We start from the raw sequence: 20,626 nt of genomic DNA, 5'->3' as shown, positions 1-20,626 counted from the left end.
TGTAGATATTTGCTCAGTTGAGCTGTTAGGTTAGCTGTTAGGTTAGGTTGGGTTAGGTCAGCATAGGTTGGATTAGATTAGGTTAGGTTAGGTTAGCTTAGCTTAGCTTAGGTTAGGTTAGGTTAGGTTAGGTTAGGTTAGGTTAGATATGTTGTTAGGTTCAATTGAAAGCTCTGTTGTTTTTCTTTCTGCAAAAGGTGAAAATTTAAAAAAATTAGGAAATACAGGGATCAACATTTAAGGACTATGGAACATAGACATCTTGGATAGTAGAGGATTGTTTATCTTAGGATAGAGTGTTGTTAATTTAGGGAAGCTTTGAAGTAGAAATGAAAGAATTGTCATAATAAGAATTAAGCAGTGAGAGGAAAAGCTGGGCTGCAGCAGAACTGGAGCCTGCAGGCGCTCCAAGCTGTCAGCCTGAGCAGGCCACCTGCAGGACAGAATGATGAAGATGAAGAAGCAGCGAGGGGATACTTTGTTTCAGCCCGAGTGTCAATAAAAGTCGAAAATACCAGAGTGTTGTAAGGCTGCCTTCCTTGCCGGGCTGTAGCTAAGTGGACAGTCCATTTCAGAGGCCCAAAGAACAAAGTGAGGTAAGCAGCTTTGCTTACCTGAAGTGTGGCATGCCTGTGGGAAGCTGAGAGACCTACAGGTAATGAACACCAGGTAATGAGCTGCCATTCAGGACAACACTAGGAGGCAGATGTGCAGTCCTTTCTGGGCCTCTTGTCTTGATCAGATGTCAGGCTGATCAGCAGCAATCACCATTTTGTTGCCACCCTCCTCTCACTATGTCACTATGTGGGATGGAATGGCATTCTCACAGCGGCATCTGGCATTTCCTCCCTGCTTCTCTTTTCCCCACTTTTCACCCCAGACCCCCAGGGACCCTCTGGGCCAGCCTCATCCCCCACAGGGGTGTGCAACCACCAGGGCCACCTGCAGAGCCCCATTCCCACTCTGCTGCCTCCTTGGCCTTTTCCCACATCTGGGCCAGCCTGCTGTTGCCAGGTGTTGGAGACATGCACACAGCATAGCACACCTGTCATTGAGCAATTTGATGCAGGAGCCCCTGCTGAGCACGGCTCTCCACCCCGGCCCTTTTCCCACCGAGCTGTGGCTCCATTTCGCCTCCATCTGCTGGCATACCCACTGTGAGGGACTGCTCAGGGACTGGATGCTCCTTGAATGTTGCCCACAGGCCTGATTTCCACGCCTCCCCATTCCTCCTACCCCTAAGGCTGCCTCAGCCGTCTGAACACAATTTTTCTTACTCTAATGGCTTCCTGTGCCTTACTTGATACTGTAAGCAGAAGTACACCGTTTTGATTGTCTTTCTTCTAGAATTAATAAAAATAAGTTTGAAATACTCCTAGATTTTGCCGATTAAAACTTGAGGCAAGTGCAAAAAGTAGAGAAGCTTTCTGTGCAGCTTTTCAGGTAATTTGAGGTCTCCTTCCTCTTCACTCACTTTCAGCATATCTGTTGATTTTCCTTTGCTCTCATCTTTGAAGCTTCATCCCTTGTCTATCGATCTGCAAAAATAGCCTGTAAACCCAAGGCAAATTTACTATCCTTTGTATTTTTCCTCCTCTGGAAAAGCTGAGGCTCGTGTGATCTTCTCCTGTCATCTAGACTTTGATTCCCATCTTGGCTCTGGCTAAGAGCAGAACAAATGTAATTTATTGCCCGCTAGTATGATCTGCTAGCAAAGGTCACATTTAGAGCTGAGCATGATGCTTCTCTCCCTCCGTTGAATACACATCTTTGTGTCAAGGCCTGGTGACTTCCAGGAGCACCTGGAAGCTACTGCCAAGGACAAAAGTCTCACTCTTGCTGGTTTTGACACTCATGGGTTGGTAGGATTTTGATCTACGTCGACAGTGATCTACAGGAACTGGATCCTTGACACCAAGTGCCTTCAAGCAACATTTCTAAGCAGAGTGGGCAATGAAGTCCAGATACTAATGAGTTGTGGTGTGTTTTAACTCTGTCTAACATATGGTACACTATCCCAAAACATGTTATTTTTGAGTGCTTCAGGCATTTAAAACTTAGGTTTATTCTTGTCAACACTTTTCTGTCCTCTCTTCAGAAATCTGCATGTCCAGCTACTAATTTCTTTCTCAGCTTGTTGAAAAGGTACCAGTCAGACAAGACTTCTTTCTTGACCCAGAGATGGGGCAAGCGCCACCGTTAGGCCGGACGTGGCATACACACGTGATCAGGGTCCAAGAAGAAAAAGGTTTGTTTGTTTTATTCTGCATGTTCTCCAGCTTATACACTCTTAACAAAGCGTGATCTCAAGTCACTAACTACATCACAATAACTTCTTCTATCCATTGGTGCAAAGCAATTAACGTCAATATAACTGGCAAAAGTTTTACAGAAATTTATAAGGCACGTATGCACATCTACTTCGGCACCTAGTGTAGCATACGCAAATTTTCCTGTATCTCTTCTAATGGGTTTCCATGCTGACGGCCTTGTCTTCTTCCTTGCTATGGATACACTCAAAAACCATCAACTGCTATTTCTTCCGTGAACTTGGCTTTGCTTGCAGGCCAGCTGTCAAGCCCCTCCATAGGTCAGCATGCACCCGCGTGCTCAAGGAGCAACTGCAGCCTGCAATAGTCCTGGAAATTTATTATCTTTGCTTCGTTTGCCATCTAAATGTCACTGAAGAAGTTAGGCTTTTCCAAACCAGCTAGGATGCCACCTAGAAGAAGCAGACTTGCTTTCAGTCAAAGCTTTTGGGACCAAGAGTCATGTTTGCTTGCATTGCTTGGATGCCGCTTGGATTGGCGCATTCTCTGAGTTCCCCTGGCATGCCTTGAGCCCTGCCTTTGTGAGTGAGGAGAATTTCCCAGGCTTTTCTTTTGCATCAGCTGTACAGAAGGTTGTCTTGCTGGGCACAAGAAAGCCACAGAGCAGCTGCCATTGTGAGGTCAAGCCAGAGGTGCTACGTCACAGTGCTGTCAGCACAGCGTTGTCCCGGTGCGCGCCAGGCCTGGTCGTCCAGAGCAGCTCTTCTGCTGGCTCCCTGCAGGAGGATCCTTGTGCGCAGGACGGCCTGCACCCCGAGAGGAGTCTTGGCTTTCCCTTGGGTGGCATTCAGCGTGCAAACGCGCACAGCGCTGCCAAAATGATCGGGCAAGTCTGTGCCGCCGTTTGCACCGTCTTTTCTGTTGTCTATTCTGGCTACTACCTGACCCAGCTGACTCGTAAGTAAAGGTTTCTCCTGGGGCTGGCATCGCCCGACTTTTGCTTGGCTCTGCTCTTTATGCCGCACCAGTGGCCCAGTTTCTTTGGGAACAAAATGGCCATGAAGGTGCCACCGCTTTGGTCAATGTCCTGCCAGCAGCATCAGCTACAAAGGGGGCATCTGTACTGGGTGGCGCGTGCAGAGTATTTGCCATGCAAACTGCAGCGGTTGCCTCCCCTCCCCGGGAGAGTGCGCTGCAGCGGAGTCTGTCATTTATTTCCTCAGCTTGCTGCTTCAAGCAAGACAAGCTGCAAATTGCAGACTCTGAGGGCAGATCCTCAGAAGTACTTCTACCAACTCAGTGCTTCTCTCCAGGAGTGAAGGAAAGCACCTTTTGCTCCATATTCTGCCCCTCAGAGGCCTTGGCTGCATGACTTGAGCCTTTGATGCTGTGCCAAGACTGCGATTGCCTTGGCGATGCAGCACAAACTCCAGTGCAGGGAGGGTTTGCTGCTGAGCCCAGCAGCTGTTCCTGGGCTGCTTCAGCAGGGAGCTGCCACAGGGAAGGGACCCTTTGTGGAAGCTTTGCTGGGCTATCATCTTCAGCCAAGGCATGGGAATTAGGGCATGCAATTTGAAAGAATGTATATGGAAAATGCAGGAAAGGCAAGAGGGAAATGTAGCTTGAGCTGTTAGGCACAAGAGAAGCTCAAAGTTTTGAAGAGCAGAGGGCATTTCCAGCACCGTCTTCCTATTTCTCTCTTGGCAAAAGAGGCCCAACTGTAGACAGAGGCTCCTCTCGCGTCCATCTTGTTCTCTTGCTTGCTGTGGGAAAGAGCTGTTGCTCCTGGAGGCATGTTGGGAAAGGGAAATGCTCTGTGTTGGGACTGCCTTGTGTTGTGGGAGTGGCCAGCACAGGCACTTTTCTAAGGGCCTCTGGTTCCTTTTGCTTTGCTGGCTGCAGGTCACCTGACACGCGGATGGAGACAAGCCTGTCCTTTGGTGAGTGGCAAAGGAAGCTGTGACGTTGCTGGCGTGTGAGAATTGTGCAGCAATTCTGCCAGCTTGGCCTGTTGCAGCCGAGTGTGGAGTGCCGGCGTGGGAGGCTGAAGGAAAGGCAGGCTGCCCGGTGGCATCAGCAGTAGCAAAGGGAGCACTGGCTGTTTGCTGATTTTCCAGTGAAAAGCCTTTCAAGAGATGAAAGGCAAATGGGACAGCTCCAAGGCATCTTGCTGCTTCTAGGCAGCAGGGAAGCTCAAATGCACAGCAAGATGGAGTAGCAGCTCGTTCAGCCAGCTTCCTCGGGTTTGCGTGACTCAGAGGCCCACTTGTATCAAAGTCTATGATTTGCCCTTCTTCTGGGTCCTTTCCCAGCTCAATAGAAAGCAGCTCCTAGGGCACTGGCTTTTGCCCATCTCTCTCACTTCTGTCTGCCTGCAGGGCACAACAGCAGGGTCAGCAGCTCCTCTGGCTGCCTCTGTCATTGAGGAAGAGGATGAAGAGGAGCAAAGGAAGATGAAGCCTTCAGCCGCTGTCCCTTCACAGCCGGAACTTGCAGAGCCAGTAAGTGACAGCTGAGCTTGGCACTGCCTTTGGTGCAGGGCCAGGCTACCCGTTTTGGAGCAGCTCTTGTTGCTCGTGGCTGAAGATGCTGGCGGCCGTGTGCCTGCTGTGACGTAGTGCGGCTTCAGGAAAGCCGGGGAGCCCTGGCCAATGGGTTCTGAAGTTTGACATTTAAGCTGGGATGCTGAGAGGGCGCCAGAGTGTCTCTTGGGATCAGACAGGAGGCAGCATTCAGTGACTCTCAGTGCAGGAGTCAGCCCCTTGTGCCCGTTGTCAGTGCAGGCTGCCGGTGGTCAGCGGACAGCGCGGCCCAAATTTGCAGTTGACAGCCTTGCAGGGTACCTGGGAGACACTGGCCCCTGGAAGGGACCTGCTCTCTCCGTGGACTAATTAGCTTCAGGCTGTGCTTCACTTCCAGCCGGTCAGAGCAGAGTTTGGAGAGGAGAATCCTCGGCAGCCCTGCAGTGTAAAAGGGCGGGTGGGTCTGGGCAGGGCTGGAAAGGGGCTCCCAAGGGCCGCTCCCTAAAGGCTGCCATAGAGAAGGGAAATCCGTGAAACAGATCAGAGAAGGGACACGCTGCGGGCTTCTGAGCAGACTGTTGCGTGCCAACTCCGGGCTGATTTCATTCCGGCCCAGGAAAAGACAGGAGGAGGAAAGCGGCAAGGCTCTGGGGTCCTGCTCTGATCTCTTTGTGGATCTTGGCAGCCCCATCGATACCTTGTTGCCAGTGTCTTGCAGAAAAGCTGAACAGGTGGAGCATGGAGGTGGTCGGGAGGGGCTGGATCCAAGTAGCCTTTGGGCTTCTCCCGAAGGTGCCTTTGAGAAGGGGACATGGGAACTGCCTCAGCTGGAGAGGCCTGGCCGTGGCTGGCAGCACCTTCCCAAGGCCTTGCTTTTGCTGTGTGCTTCGGGGGGGCATGTGTTCCAGCCGCTCTTCTGACGGGCAATCCTTTCTTGTCCCAGCGCAAGACAGGCTCTGCCATTCAACCTGGTGCCGCCGGACCAGCATGGCCTGCAGCAGCCAGCTCAAGCCCCGCTGCCGGCACTTCCTGCAGCAGCGCAGCCCAGCAGCCCGAGATGAGGGAGGAGCAGGGCCTGAAGACACTGAGTACGTCCGTCCGGTGCATTTCTTGTCTGCCAGAGCAGGCTGTTGCGCGCGTGTCTGGGTGTAGGCTGCGCCAGATGCTGCCCTTCGGTCCCAGAGGCACTTAGGCCTCTCTGCAGAAGGTGTTGTTGTGCTCTGAGGCAGCGCGGCAGCGCTCAGGGAGTCCCTGCTGCCTGTGAGGGCGGCTGGGCCTGGCTTGGCCCTGCCTGGGCTGCCTTCTGGGCCAAAGACAAAAGCAGAGATTGTTTCTGCTTGAGCAGAAGGCTGGCACCTAGCAAGTGACTATTGCCCAGGGAGCTGTCTGGCCCCAGCTGTTTTCTGACTCTGGTTCTTACTCCTCCTCCGGCCCAGACACTTTGTGCCCCTGGCAGTGGACCTGCCAGTGATGGTGGGTGTGACTGCGGAGGCTGCAAAGGCCCTTGGTTACCTCTTAGGGCCCCCTTCTTAAGGGCTCATCATTTTGGCTTATCGCGTGGGATGCTGCTCTTGAAAGAAATCAAGGCCTTCTTGGAAAGGCCACCTGATGAAAGGTGGAGAAGATGGCCCTCCCACTTGCTGGTCTCAGCACCTGGAAGCCAAGGGACCGCAAAGGGCCCAGAGCTGCGGGCAGTGGGGCTGCCTTTGGGACGCCCTGGGCAGCGGCGTCTCTGTGTGCGAGTGAGCGCCCTGCACTGCTTTTGTCTTTCAGGGAGCATGGTGAGTCCGGGCCGGCCTACAGGCAAATACACGGCATTTGAGGAACTCGGGCGAGGGTAAGCGTGACGTCAGCTCATTTTACAAAAGTGTGGGCCAGGTCTTTGGCTGGTGCAATATCAAGCGTGAAGTCAGGCAAGCTCCAAACATGGTCAGGCTCTGGCTTGACCTCGTGTCGCCTGCCTGGACTGCTCGGTCAGAGCAATGCAAAGGCCTCATTAAAGACAAGTTGATGCTGGCAGTGTCTTGCTTGCAGCAGTGAGGAGCAGGAGCTGGGAAAACCCCTGGCCCTGCAGCTTTGTGGCCTGAAAGAGCCCCTTGCCATGCAAGAAAGATCAGATTGTCCAGGACAGTCTTGGGACTCAAATTGTTCTCCCTTTTTTGACACACACATGCATGCACACCCGCACAAGGAGAGAGTTCCCCTTAGGTTCTGAAATGACCTGGCAGGGTGTGCGCCTTGGAGATTTCCAGCGGCCCTTGGTCTTCATGCTGCACCTTAGTGTTCCCTTGGACAGCCTGCCCCGCATGGCAGAGGGCTCCCGGGCTGACGTGCTGTTGGCCGAAGAGATGCTGCAGCCAGGCATTGTTTCTAAGGAAGGCGTCCAGGCAGCCAGGGGAGATCTGCTGCCTGGGCTTGCTTTCCCTGCCAAAGGGATAAAGGTCTCTTTCTGCTGCTTTTGTCTTTCTAGAGGGTTTGGAGCTGTTTATAAAGCCCTTGACACCAGCAGCGGACAACAGGTAAAGTGCCAACAGCCCCATGCCATTTTGCAGCTCTGGAGCGCTTTGCCCGCTGCTGTGAGCTGTGCTTGGAGGTTTGGGTGGCAGCTCCATGTCTGCAGCAGAGGCTGTTCCTCTGAAATATAGTCTAGGCTCAGGGGGCAGAATGCATTTGGGATGGCTTTTGGTGCTTCTGCTAAGCTCTGCTGTCTAGTGACAAGGCACTTTGGCCCAGCGTGCTGCCTCATTGCAGCAGCACTCGCTCCGTGCTCCTTGTGATCTCGAGCAGGGTGCGTCTTCTCAAGGTACCGGTGGCCAATGTCATTGCAGGTGGCAATCAAGATCATGTCACTCGAGGAGGAGATGTCCGAGGAGCTGGCTGCCAATGAAATCCTGGCCATGAGGGACAACAGGAGTCCCAATATTGTTACCTACTTAGACAGGTTGGCATATTCTGGTGTCAATGTAGCTTTAGCTGGTGCAAGCGCAAAGAGACGATGCCCTTTGGTCGCTGGCAGAGAACAGAGCTGGGGATGATTTCTCTGCTGGTCTCCAGAGCGCGGGAGGAGGTGGAGCTGGTGTTCAATAGTCTCTTGTGGCACATGTAGCTTGGAGAGCAGCTGCAAAAACCTGTCTCAGGCCCTGGGGTGACGGAGGCTGTGCCCATTCTGTTTCTCCATGCCGTGGTTTTCTTCTTTCAGCTACCTGGTGGATGCGGAGCTCTGGCTGGCCATGGAGTTCATGGACGGCGGCACCTTGTTTGATGTGCTGAGGGCAGTGTACCTGGAGGAAGGACAGATAGGCGCTGTCTGTCGGGAGGTGAGGGATGCCGCTTGTGCTTGCCCAAGACTGCCCGGATGCTGCTTGTCAGCTGGAGCTTAAGGAGAGCCGAGATTTCTTGCTCTCACCTTTCTTTTGCTGCTGCTGCTGCTGCTGCTGTCACACCACACAGGAGAAGAAAGAGCATGGGAAGTGTACTGCCTGCCGGTGCCCTCGCACTCCTCAGGCTCTGTTCTTGCACTCTTCCATCCTGTCTGTCCTCTGGCCTTGGTGCTCACTCACTGGCTCAATTTCTCTTTCTTCCTCTTCTCAGCTTTGCCTGGGAATGTTTGCCTGGAGCCTGTCTGTCTGTCCTACATTGCTTGCCACTGGAAGGCAGCATGCGGTTGGCAGAATTTCAAGCTAAGGGCAAAGAGCTGTCCTCAGCTTCAAAGGATAGCATTGCAGCCTGGATGGCGATGCATTCAAAGGTCAACAGCTCAAAGGTGCTGCTGTCACCAGCAGCTTCCTCTTCTGCTGCCACTAGGCTTCCCCAAAATTCTTGGCCCTGCCGCCTCCCAGCCAAAGGTGGCGCGCTTCCTACCCAAGGCCGGTGGAACTTTTGGGAGCCCGGATGCCTTTGCTTGGAAATCTAGAAAAAACTTCCAAGAGTGTTGAAGCAGCAAGCTCTTCATGGTGACAGCAGCGTGATGTTTCGCCCTCGCTCACAATTCCCTGAGAAAGCCGCCAATCCCGTTGAGCTCTTTCCTTGCGGGTGGGATGAAATCAGATCCTGCACGTTAACTTTCCCTCCCTCCTTTTCCTCTCTCAGTGCCTGCAAGGACTGCATTTCCTTCATTCCCGCCAAGTCATCCACAGAGACATCAAAAGTTGCAACGTCCTGGTGGGCACGGACGGATCCGTCAAGTTGGGTGGGTATCCCTGCTGGGCGGCAGCATGTCCAGCATATGCCGTGCGCTTGCATTTTGGTGACGGCCACTGGGGCAGAAGCGCGGCTTGGCCAGTGCGTGAATCGTCAGGGTGTTTTTGAAGCGGCCGATGCCTTATTTGCCTGGCTCCAGGCACGTGGAAGGAGAGCTCAGCTGCTTTTTCAGTTAGATTCAGCATGGCCTGGTCAGGGCAATGGCTTTGGCCACTTTGCCAGTGGTAGCTGGCTTTGACAGGCTTTGTTTTTGTCCTCAGGTGACTTTGGCCTCTGTGCTCAGCTCAGCCCTGAGCACAGCAAGCGCAGCTCCAGCGTCGGCACTCCCAGCTGGATGGCACCGGAGGTGGTGAGAGGAGAAGCCTACGGCCCCAAAGTGGACATCTGGTCCCTGGGGATCATGGGGCTGGAAATGGTGGAAGGGGAAGCTCCTTACCAGCGGGAAGCCCGTCTCCGGGTAAGGTGCAGCTTAGCAAGAGGGCTCTGTGTGGAGAGAGCTGTGTGTGGCTAGCAAAGGAGCAGGTGGAGTGTCCTCTTGCATCCATGTGCTGTAGGTTTTTGAACTGCTAGAAAGGAACGGGCCCCCAAAACTGCAGAACCCCAGGCACCACTCAGCTCTCCTGCGCGACTTCCTCCGCTGCTGCCTGCAGGCAGATGAGGACAGGCGCTGGTCTGCCCAGGAGCTCCTACAGGTAAGAAAAAGCAAAGGGGCAAAAAGCCCTGGCAGCTGAGGACACCTGCATGAAGGGATGAGGAGGAGGAGGAGTGTGGGCCACGTGGCACAGAAAGCTGCCAGGACAGGAAGGCGCAGGGGGACATGCTGCCCTCAGTGCTCTTTGTGTGTCTTGCTGGTAGCCAGGGAATCCTGCTTGAGCCTGCAAGGATGTGATCCTGGAAAGTAAGAGTTCCTTTCTTTGTTCTTTTTCCTCTGGGCAGCATCCCTTCGTGACCTCAGGCGATCCTGCCTCCAGCCTGGCTGCTCTGATCATCTCAGCCAAGCGAGTGCAGGAAGACTGGAGAGGAGACACCTGCGCCTGAGGAGGCCCTGATGCCCCGCCAGCCAAGAGGAGGGAAAAGGGGATGTGTCATCTTTAGGCAGAGCTTCAGCCATCCCCCGAGTTTGAAGAGGAGCTGTGCCGTAGCTAGGAAACATGATAGTGTAGATATTTGCTCAGTTGAGCTGTTAGGTTAGCTGTTAGGTTAGGTTGAGTTAGGTCAGCATAGGTTGGATTAGATTAGGTTAGGTTAGGTTAGGTTAGCTTAGCTTAGGTTAGGTTAGGTTAGGTTAGGTTAGGTTAGATATGTTGTTAGGTTCAATTGAAAGCTCTGTTGTTTTTCTTTCTGCAAAAGGTGAAAATTTAAAAAAATTAGGAAATACAGGGATCAACATTTAAGGACTATGGAACATAGACATCTTGGATAGTAGAGGATTGTTTATCTTAGGATAGAGTGTTGTTAATTTAGGGAAGCTTTGAAGTAGAAATGAAAGAATTGTCATAATAAGAATTAAGCAGTGAGAGGAAAAGCTGGGCTGCAGCAGAACTGGAGCCTGCAGGCGCTCCAAGCTGTCAGCCTGAGCAGGCCACCTGCAGGACAGAATGATGAAGATGAAGAAGCAGCGAGGGGATACTTTGTTTCAGCCCGAGTGTCAATAAAAGTCGAAAATACCAGAGTGTTGTAAGGCTGCCTTCCTTGCCGGGCTGTAGCTAAGTGGACAGTCCATTTCAGAGGCCCAAAGAACAAAGTGAGGTAAGCAGCTTTGCTTACCTGAAGTGTGGCATGCCTGTGGGAAGCTGAGAGACCTACAGGTAATGAACACCAGGTAATGAGCTGCCATTCAGGACAACACTAGGAGGCAGATGTGCAGTCCTTTCTGGGCCTCTTGTCTTGATCAGATGTCAGGCTGATCAGCAGCAATCACCATTTTGTTGCCACCCTCCTCTCACTATGTCACTATGTGGGATGGAATGGCATTCTCACAGCGGCATCTGGCATTTCCTCCCTGCTTCTCTTTTCCCCAGGGACCCTCTGGGCCAGCCTCATCCCCCACAGGGGTGTGCAACCACCAGGGCCACCTGCAGAGCCCCATTCCCACTCTGCTGCCTCCTTGGCCTTTTCCCACATCTGGGCCAGCCTGCTGTTGCCAGGTGTTGGAAACATGCACACAGCATAGCACACCTGTCATTGAGCAATTTGATGCAGGAGCCCCTGCTGAGCACGGCTCTCCACCCCGGCCCTTTTCCCACCGAGCTGTGGCTCCATTTTGCCTCCATCTGCTGGCATACCCACTGTGAGGGACTGCTCAGGGACTGGATGCTCCTTGAATGTTGCTCACAGGCCTGATTTCCACGCCTCTCCATTCCTCCTACCCCTAAGACTGCCTCAGCCGTCTGAACACAATTTTTCTTACTCTAATGGCTTCCTGTGCCTTACTTGATACTGTAAGCAGAAGTACACCGTTTTGATTGTCTTTCTTCTAGAATTAATAAAAATAAGTTGGAAATACTCCTAGATTTTGCCGATTAAAACTTGAGGCAAGTGCAAAAAGTAGAGAAGCTTTCTGTGCAGCTTTTCAGGTAATTTGAGGTCTCCTTCCTCTTCACTCACTTTCAGCATATCTGTTGATTTTCCTTTGCTCTCATCTTTGAAGCTTCATCCCTTGTCTATCGATCTGCAAAAATAGCCTGTAAACCCAAGGCAAATTTACTATCCTTTGTATTTTTCCTCCTCTGGAAAAGCTGAGGCTCGTGTGATCTTCTCCTGTCATCTAGACTTTGATTCCCATCTTGGCTCTGGCTAAGAGCAGAACAAATGTAATTTATTGCCCGCTAGTATGATCTGCTAGCAAAGGTCACATTTAGAGCTGAGCATGATGCTTCTCTCCCTCCGTTGAATACACATCTTTGTGTCAAGGCCTGGTGACTTCCAGGAGCACCTGGAAGCTACTGCCAAGGACAAAAGTCTCACTCTTGCTGGTTTTGACACTCATGGGTTGGTAGGATTTTGATCTACGTCGACAGTGATCTACAGGAACTGGATCCTTGACACCAAGTGCCTTCAAGCAACATTTCTAAGCAGAGTGGGCAATGAAGTCCAGATACTAATGAGTTGTGGTGTGTTTTAACTCTGTCTAACATATGGTACACTATCCCAAAACATGTTATTTTTGAGTGCTTCAGGCATTTAAAACTTAGGTTTATTCTTGTCAACACTTTTCTGTCCTCTCTTCAGAAATCTGCATGTCCAGCTACTAATTTCTTTCTCAGCTTGTTGAAAAGGTACCAGTCAGACAAGACTTCTTTCTTGACCCAGAGATGGGGCAAGCGTCACCGTTAGGCCAGACGTGGCATACACACGTGATCAGGGTCCAAGAAGAAAAAGGTTTGTTTGTTTTATTCTGCATGTTCTCCAGCTTATACACTCTTAACAAAGCGTGATCTCAAGTCACTAACTACATCACAATAACTTCTTCTATCCATTGGTGCAAAGCAATTAACGTCAATATAACTGGCAAAAGTTTTACAGAAATTTATAAGGCACGTATGCACATCTACTTCGGCACCTAGTCTAGCATACGCAAATTTTCCTGTATCTCTTCTAATGGGTTTCCATGCTGACGGCCTTGTCTTCTTCCTTGCTATGGATACACTCAAAAACCATCAACTGCTATTTCTTCCGTGAACTCGGCTTTGCTTGCAGGCCAGCTGTCAAGCCCCTCCATAGGTCAGCATGCACCCGCGTGCTCAAGGAGCAACTGCAGCCTGCAATAGTCCTGGAAATTTATTATCTTTGCTTCGTTTGCCATCTAAATGTCACTGAAGAAGTTAGGCTTTTCCAAACCAGCTAGGATGCCACCTAGAAGAAGCAGACTTGCTTTCAGTCAAAGCTTTTGGGACCAAGAGTCATGTTTGCTTGCATTGCTTGGATGCCGCTTGGATTGGCGCATTCTCTGAGTTCCCCTGGCATGCCTTGAGCCCTGCCTTTGTGAGTGAGGAGAATTTCCCAGGCTTTTCTTTTGCATCAGCTGTACAGAAGGTTGTCTTGCTGGGCACAAGAAAGCCACAGAGCAGCTGCCATTGTGAGGTCAAGCCAGAGGTGCTACGTCACAGTGCTGTCAGCACAGCGTTGTCCCGGTGCGCGCCAGGCCTGGTCGTCCAGAGCAGCTCTTCTGCTGGCTCCCTGCAGGAGGATCCTTGTGCGCAGGACGGCCTGCACCCCGAGAGGAGTCTTGGCTTTCCCTTGGGTGGCACTCAGCGTGCAAACGCGCACAGCGCTGCCAAAATGATCGGGCAAGTCTGTGCCGCCGTTTGCACCGTCTTTTCTGTTGTCTATTCTGGCTACTACCTGACCCAGCTGACTCGTAAGTAAAGGTTTCTCCTGGGGCTGGCATCACCCGACTTTTGCTTGGCTCTGCTCTTTATGCCGCACCAGTGGCCCAGTTTCTTTGGGAACAAAATGGCCATGAAGGTGCCACCGCTTTGGTCAATGTCCTGCCAGCAGCATCAGCTACAAAGGGGGCATCTGTACTGGGTGGCGCGTGCAGAGTATTTGCCATGCAACCTGCAGCGGTTGCCTCCCCTCCCCGGGAGAGTGCGCCGCAGCGGAGTCTGTCATTTATTTCCTCAGCTTGCTGCTTCAAGCAAGACAAGCTGCAAATTGCAGACTCTGAGGGCAGATCCTCAGAAGTACTTCTACCAACTCAGTGCTTCTCTCCAGGAGTGAAGGAAAGCACCTTTTGCTCCATATTCTGCCCCTCAGAGGCCTTGGCTGCATGACTTGAGCCTTTGATGCTGTGCCAAGACTGCGATTGCCTTGGCGATGCAGCACAAACTCCAGTGCAGGGAGGGTTTGCTGCTGAGCCCAGCAGCTGTTCCTGGGCTGCTTCAGCAGGGAGCTGCCACAGGGAAGGGACCCTTTGTGGAAGCTTTGCTGGGCTATCATCTTCAGCCAAGGCATGGGAATTAGGGCATGCAATTTGAAAGAATGTATATGGAAAATGCAGGAAAGGCAAGAGGGAAATGTAGCTTGAGCTGTTAGGCACAAGAGAAGCTCAAAGTTTTGAAGAGCAGCGGGCATTTCCAGCACCGTCTTCCTATTTCTCTCTTGGCAAAAGAGGCCCAACTGTAGACAGAGGCTCCTCTCGCGTCCATCTTGTTCTCTTGCTTGCTGTGGGAAAGAGCTGTTGCTCCTGGAGGCATGTTGGGAAAGGGAAATGCTCTGTGTTGGGACTGCCTTGTGTTGTGGGAGTGGCCAGCACAGGCACTTTTCTAAGGGCCTCTGGTTCCTTTTGCTTTGCTGGCTGCAGGTCACCTGACACGCGGATGGAGACAAGCCTGTCCTTTGGTGAGTGGCAAAGGAAGCTGTGACGTTGCTGGCGTGTGAGAATTGTGCAGCAATTCTGCCAGCTTGGCCTGTTGCAGCCGAGTGTGGAGTGCCGGCGTGGGAGGCTGAAGGAAAGGCAGGCTGCCCGGTGGCATCAGCAGTAGCAAAGGGAGCACTGGCTGTTTGCTGATTTTCCAGTGAAAAGCCTTTCAAGAGATGAAAGGCAAATGGGACAGCTCCAAGGCATCTTGCTGCTTCTAGGCAGCAGGGAAGCTCAAATGCACAGCAAGATGGAGTAGCAGCTCGTTCAGCCAGCTTCCTCGGGTTTGCGTGACTCAGAGGCCCACTTGTATCAAAGTCTATGATTTGCCCTTCTTCTGGGTCCTTTCCCAGCTCAATAGAAAGCAGCTCCTAGGGCACTGGCTTTTGCCCATCTCTCTCACTTCTGTCTGCCTGCAGGGCACAACAGCAGGGTCAGCAGCTCCTCTGGCTGCCTCTGTCATTGAGGAAGAGGATGAAGAGGAGCAAAGGTGATGAAGCCTTCAGCCGCTGTCCCTTCACAGCCGGAACTTGCAGAGCCAGTAAGTGACAGCTGAGCTTGGCACTGCCTTTGGTGCAGGGCCAGGCTACCCGTTTTGGAGCAGCTCTTGTTGCTCGTGGCTGAAGATGCTGGCGGCCGTGTGCCTGCTGTGACGTAGTGCGGCTTCAGGCAAGCCGGGGAGCCCTGGCCAATGGGTTCTGAAGTTTGACATTTAAGCTGGGATGCTGAGAGGGCGCCAGAGTGTCTCTTGGGATCAGACAGGAGGCAGCATTCAGTGACTCTCAGTGCAGGAGTCAGCCCCTTGTGCCCGTTGTCAGTGCAGGCTGCCGGTGGTCAGCGGACAGCGCGGCCCAAATTCACAGTTGACAGCCTTGCAGGGTACCTGGGAGACACTGGCCCCTGGAAGGGACCTGCTCTCTCCGTGGACTAATTAGCTTCAGGCTGTGCTTCACTTCCAGCCGGTCAGAGCAGAGTTTGGAGAGGAGAATCCTCGGCAGCCCTGCAGTGTAAAAGGGCGGGTGGGTCTGGGCAGGGCTGGAAAGCGGCTCCCAAGGGCCGCTCCCTAAAGGCTGCCATAGAGAAGGGAAATCCGTGAAACAGATCAGAGAAGGGACACGCTGCGGGCTTCTGAGCAGACTGTTGCGTGCCAACTCCGGGCTGATTTCATTCCGGCCCAGGAAAAGACAGGAGGAGGAAAGCAGCAAGGCTCTGGGGTCCTGCTCTGATCTCTTTGTGGATCTTGGCAGCCCCATCGATACCTTGTTGCCAGTGTCTTGCAGAAAAGCTGAACAGGTGGAGCATGGAGGTGGTCGGGAGGGGCTGGATCCAAGTAGCCTTTGGGCTTCTCCCGAAGGTGCCTTTGAGAAGGGGACATGGGAACTGCCTCAGCTGGAGAGGCCTGGCCGTGGCTGGAAGCACCTTCCCAAGGCCTTGCTTTTGCTGTGTGCTTCGGGGGGGCATGTGTTCCAGCCGCTCTTCTGACGGGCAATCCTTTCTTGTCCCAGCGCAAGACAGGCTCTGCCATTCAACCTGGTGCCGCCGGACCAGCATGGCCTGCAGCAGCCAGCTCAAGCCCCGCTGCCGGCACTTCCTGCAGCAGCGCAGCCCAGCAGCCCGAGATGAGGGAGGAGCAGGGCCTGAAGACACTGAGTACGTCCGTCCGGTGCATTTCTTGTCTGCCAGAGCAGGCTGTTGCGCGCGTGTCTGGGTGTAGGCTGCGCCAGATGCTGCCCCTCGGTCTCAGAGGCACTTAGGCCTCTCTGCAGAAGGTGTTGTTGTGCTCTGAGGCAGCGCGGCAGCGCTCAGGGAGTCCCTGCTGCCTGTGAGGGCGGCTGGGCCTGGCTTGGCCCTGCCTGGGCTGCCTTCTGGGCCAAAGACAAAAGCAGAGATTGTTTCTGCTTGAGCAGAAGGCTGGCACCTAGCAAGTGACTATTGCCCAGGGAGCTGTCTGGCCCCAGCTGTTTTCTGACTCTGGTTCTTACTCCTCCTCCGGCCCAGACACTTTGTGCCCCTGGCAGTGGACCTGCCAGTGATGGTGGGTGTGACTGCGGAGGCTGCAAAGGCCCTTGGTTACCTCTTAGGGCCCCCTTCTTAAGGGCTCATCATTTTGGCTTATCGCGTGGGATGCTGCTCTTGAAAGAAATCAAGGCCTTCTTGGAAAGGCCACCTGATGAAAGGTGGAGAAGATGGCCCTCCCACTTGCTGGTCTCAGCAGCTGGAAGCCAAGGGACCGCAAAGGGCCCAGAGCTGCGGGCAGTGGGGCTGCCTTTGGGACGCTCTGGGCAGCGGCGTCTCTGTGTGCGAGTGAGCGCCCTGCACTGCTTTTGTCTTTCAGGGAGCATCGTGAGTCCAGGCCGGCCTACAGGCAAATACACAGCATTTGAGGAACTCGGGCGAGGGTAAGCGTGACGTCAGCTCATTTTACAAAAGTGTGGGCCAGGTCTTTGGCTGGTGCAATATCAAGCGTGAAGTCAGGCAAGCTCCGAACATGGTCAGGCTCTGGCTTGACCTCGTGTCGCCTGCCTGGACTGCTCGGTCAGAGCAATGCAAAGGCCTCATTAAAGACAAGTTGATGCTGGCAGTGTCTTGCTTGCAGCAGTGAGGAGCAGGAGCTGGGAAAACCCCTGGCCCTGCAGCTTTGTGGCCTGAAAGAGCCCCTTGCCATGCAAGAAAGATCAGATTGTCCAGGACAGTCTTGTGACTCAAATTGTTCTCCCTTTTTTGACACACACATGCATGCACACCCGCACAAGGAGAGAGTTCCCCTTAGGTTCTGAAATGACCTGGCAGGGTGTGCGCCTTGGAGATTTCCAGCGGCCCTTGGTCTTCATGCTGCACCTTAGTGTTCCCTTGGACAGCCTGCCCCGCATGGCAGAGGGCTCCCGGGCTGACGTGCTGTTGGCCGAAGAGATGCTGCAGCCAGGCATTGTTTCTAAGGAAGGCGTCCAGGCAGCCGGGGGAGATCTGCTGCCTGGGCTTGCTTTCCCTGCCAAAGGGATAAAGGTCTCTTTCTGCTGCTTTTGTCTTTCTAGAGGGTTTGGAGCTGTTTATAAAGCCCTTGACACCAGCAGTGGACAACAGGTAAAGTGCCAACAGCCCCATGCCATTTTGCAGCTCTGGAGCGCTTTGCCCGCTGCTGTGAGCTGTGCTTGGTGGTTTGGGTGGCAGCTCCATGTCTGCAGCAGAGGCTGTTCCTCTGAAATATAGTCTAGGCTCCGGGGGCAGAATGCATTTGGGATGGCTTTTGGTGCTTCTGCTAAGCTCTGCTGTCTAGTGACAAGGCACTTTGGCCCAGCGTGCTGCCTCATTGCAGCAGCACTCGCTCCGTGCTCCTTGTGATCTCGAGCAGGGTGCGTCTTCTCAAGGTACCGGTGGCCAATGTCATTGCAGGTGGCAATCAAGATCATGTCACTCGAGGAGGAGATGTCCGAGGAGCTGGCTGCCAATGAAATCCTGGCCATGAGGGACAACAGGAGTCCCAATATCGTTACCTACTTAGACAGGTTGGCATATTCTGGTGTCAATGTAGCTTTAGCTGGTGCAAGCGCAAAGAGACGATGCTTTTGGTCGCTGGCAGAGAACAGAGCTGGGGATGATTTCTCTGCTGGTCTCCAGAGCGTGGGAGGAGGTGGAGCTGGTGTTCAATAGTCTCTTGTGGCACACTTAGCTTGGAGAGCAGCTGCAAAAACCTGTCTCAGGCCCTGGGGTGACGGAGGCTGTGCCCATTCTGTTTCTCCATGCCGTGGTTTTCTTCTTTCAGCTACCTGGTGGATGCGGAGCTCTGGCTGGCCATGGAGTTCATGGACGGCGGCACCTTGTTTGATGTGCTGAGGGCAGTGTACCTGGAGGAAGGACAGATAGGCGCTGTCTGTCGGGAGGTGAGGGATGCCGCTTGTGCTTGCCCAAGACTGCCCGGATGCTGCTTGTCAGCTGGAGCTTAAGGAGAGCCGAGATTTCTTGCTCTCACCTTTCTTTTGCTGCTGCTGCTGCTGCTGCTGTCACACCACACAGGAGAAGAAAGAGCATGGGAAGTGTACTGCCTGCCGGTGCCCTCGCACTCCTCAGGCTCTGTTCTTGCACTCTTCCATCCTGTCTGTCCTCTGGCCTTGGTGCTCGCTCACTGGCTCAATTTCTCTTTCTTCCTCTTCTCAGCTTTGCCTGGGAATGTTTGCCTGGAGCCTGTCTGTCTGTCCTACATTGCTTGCCACTGGAAGGCAGCATGCGGTTGGCAGAATTTCAAGCTAAGGGCAAAGAGCTGTCCTCAGCTTCAAAGGATAGCATTGCAGCCTGGATGGCGATGCATTCAAAGGTCAACAGCTCAAAGGTGCTGCTGTCACCAGCAGCTTCCTCTTCTGCTGCCACTAGGCTTCCCCAAAATTCTTGGCCCTGCTGCCTCCCAGCCAAAGGTGGCGCGCTTCCTACCCAAGGCCGGTGGAACTTTTGGGAGCCCGGATGCCTTTGCTTGGAAATCTAGAAAAAACTTCCAAGAGTGTTGAAGCAGCAAGCTCTTCATGGTGACAGCAGCGTGATGTTTCGCCCTCGCTCACAATTCCCTGAGAAAGCCGCCAATCCCGTTGAGCTCTTTCCTTGCGGGTGGGATGAAATCAGATCCTGCACGTTAACTTTCCCTCCCTCCTTTTCCTCTCTCAGTGCCTGCAAGGACTGCATTTCCTTCATTCCCGCCAAGTCATCCACAGAGACATCAAAAGTTGCAACGTCCTGGTGGGCACGGACGGATCCGTCAAGTTGGGTGGGTATCCCTGCTGGGCGGCAGCACGTCCAGCATATGCCGTGCGCTTGCATTTTGGTGACGGCCACTGGGGCAGAAGCGCGGCTTGGCCAGTGCGTGAATCGTCAGGGTGTTTTTGAAGCGGCCGATGCCTTATTTGCCTGGCTCCAGGCACGTGGAAGGAGAGCTCAGCTGCTTTTTCAGTTAGATTCAGCATGGCCTGGTCAGGGCAATGGTTTTGGCCACTTTGCCAGTGGTAGCTGGCTTTGACAGGCTTTGTTTTTGTCCTCAGGTGACTTTGGCCTCTGTGCTCAGCTCAGCCCTGAGCACAGCAAGCGCAGCTCCAGCGTCGGCACTCCCAGCTGGATGGCACCGGAGGTGGTGAGAGGAGAAGCCTACGGCCCCAAAGTGGACATCTGGTCCCTGGGGATCATGGGGCTGGAAATGGTGGAAGGGGAAGCTCCTTACCAGCGGGAAGCCCGTCTCCGGGTAAGGTGCAGCTTAGCAAGAGGGCTCTGTGTGGAGAGAGCTGTGTGTGGCTAGCAAAGGAGCAGGTGGAGTGTCCTCTTGCATCCATGTGCTGTAGGTTTTTGAACTGCTAGAAAGGAACGGGCCCCCAAAACTGCAGAACCCCAGGCACCACTCGGCTCTCCTGCGCGACTTCCTCCGCTGCTGCCTGCAGGCAGATGAGGACAGGCGCTGGTCTGCCCAGGAGCTCCTACAGGTAAGAAAAAGCAAAGGGGCAAAAAGCCCTGGCAGCTGAGGACACCTGCATGAAGGGATGAGGAGGAGTGTGGGCCACGTGGCACAGAAAGCTGCCAGGACAGGAAGGCGCAGGGGCACATGCTGCCCTCAGTGCTCTTTGTGTGTCTTGCTGGTAGCCAGGGAATCCTGCTTGAGCCTGCAAGGATGTGATCCTGGAAAGTAAGAGTTCCTTTCTTTGTTCTTTTTCCTCTGGGCAGCATCCCTTCGTGACCTCAGGCGATCCTGCCTCCAGCCTGGCTGCTCTGATCATCTCAGCCAAGCGAGTGCAGGAAGACTGGAGAGGAGACACCTGCGCCTGAGGAGGCCCTGATGCCCCGCCAGCCAAGAGGAGGGAAAAGGGGATGTGTCATCTTTAGGCAGAGCTTGAGCCATCCCCCGAGTTTGAAGAGGAGCTGTGCCGTAGCTAGGAAACATGATAGTGTAGATATTTGCTCAGTTGAGCTGTTAGGTTAGCTGTTAGGTTAGGTTGGGTTAGGTCAGCATAGGTTGGATTAGATTAGGTTAGGTTAGGTTAGGTTAGGTTAGGTTAGGTTAGGTTACGTTAGGTTACGTTAGGTTACGTTAGGTTAGATATGTTGTTAGGTTCAATTGAAAGCTCTGTTGTTTTTCTTTCTGCAAAAGGTGAAAATTTTAAAAAATTAGGAAATACAGGGATCAACTTTTAAGGACTATGGAACATAGACATCTTGGATAGTAGAGGATTGTTTATCTTAGGATAGAGTGTTGTTAATTTAGGGAAGCTTTGAAGTAGAAATGAAAGAATTGTCATAATAAGAAT

The 20,626-nt window shown here is 53.1% G+C and overlaps 2 protein-coding genes across 2 annotated transcripts; both read left to right on the top strand.

Moving 5' to 3' along the window:
- The first annotated feature begins 3,148 nt into the window (after positions 1 to 3,148).
- On the top strand, positions 3,149 to 10,030 carry LOC134432224 (serine/threonine-protein kinase PAK 3-like). The gene is made up of 13 exons (XM_063180732.1): positions 3,149 to 3,227; positions 4,173 to 4,210; positions 4,649 to 4,775; positions 4,835 to 4,846; positions 5,746 to 5,880; positions 6,566 to 6,629; positions 7,263 to 7,311; positions 7,621 to 7,733; positions 7,992 to 8,109; positions 8,882 to 8,981; positions 9,253 to 9,449; positions 9,547 to 9,684; positions 9,929 to 10,030. The coding sequence occupies exons 1-13, from the start codon at positions 3,149 to 3,151 to the stop codon at positions 10,028 to 10,030; spliced, it is 1,272 nt and encodes a 423-aa protein (XP_063036802.1).
- A 3,243-nt stretch (positions 10,031 to 13,273) lies between these two features.
- On the top strand, positions 13,274 to 20,147 carry LOC134432259 (serine/threonine-protein kinase PAK 3-like). Its single transcript, XM_063180781.1, has 11 exons — positions 13,274 to 13,352; positions 14,413 to 14,474; positions 15,968 to 16,004; positions 16,690 to 16,753; positions 17,387 to 17,435; positions 17,745 to 17,857; positions 18,115 to 18,232; positions 19,005 to 19,104; positions 19,376 to 19,572; positions 19,670 to 19,807; positions 20,046 to 20,147. Exons 1-11 carry the CDS (start codon positions 13,274 to 13,276, stop codon positions 20,145 to 20,147), a joined length of 1,059 nt encoding a protein of 352 aa, XP_063036851.1.
- Positions 20,148 to 20,626: the final 479 nt, after the last annotated feature.

The sequence above is a fragment of the Melospiza melodia genome, chromosome Z (genome assembly GCF_035770615.1).
Source record: "Melospiza melodia melodia isolate bMelMel2 chromosome Z, bMelMel2.pri, whole genome shotgun sequence".
Lineage (NCBI taxonomy): Eukaryota > Metazoa > Chordata > Aves > Passeriformes > Passerellidae > Melospiza > Melospiza melodia.
The sequence above is the reverse complement of the archived record's forward strand: the minus strand, read 5'-3'. Positions and strand labels throughout refer to the sequence as shown.

Coding starts and splice junctions, on each gene's coding strand:
- LOC134432224 (XM_063180732.1), top strand. CDS start 3,149: ATGATCGGGCAAGTCTGTGCCGCCGTTTGCACCGTCTTTTCTGTTGTC. Junction 6,630..7,262: donor TTTGAGGAACTCGGGCGAGG/GTAAGCGTGACG, acceptor TTGTCTTTCTAG/AGGGTTTGGAGCTGTTTATA. Junction 8,110..8,881: donor TAGGCGCTGTCTGTCGGGAG/GTGAGGGATGCC, acceptor TTCCTCTCTCAG/TGCCTGCAAGGACTGCATTT.
- LOC134432259 (XM_063180781.1), top strand. CDS start 13,274: ATGATCGGGCAAGTCTGTGCCGCCGTTTGCACCGTCTTTTCTGTTGTC. Junction 14,475..15,967: donor GCTGCCCGGTGGCATCAGCA/GTAGCAAAGGGA, acceptor GCAGCCCAGCAG/CCCGAGATGAGGGAGGAGCA. Junction 18,233..19,004: donor TAGGCGCTGTCTGTCGGGAG/GTGAGGGATGCC, acceptor TTCCTCTCTCAG/TGCCTGCAAGGACTGCATTT.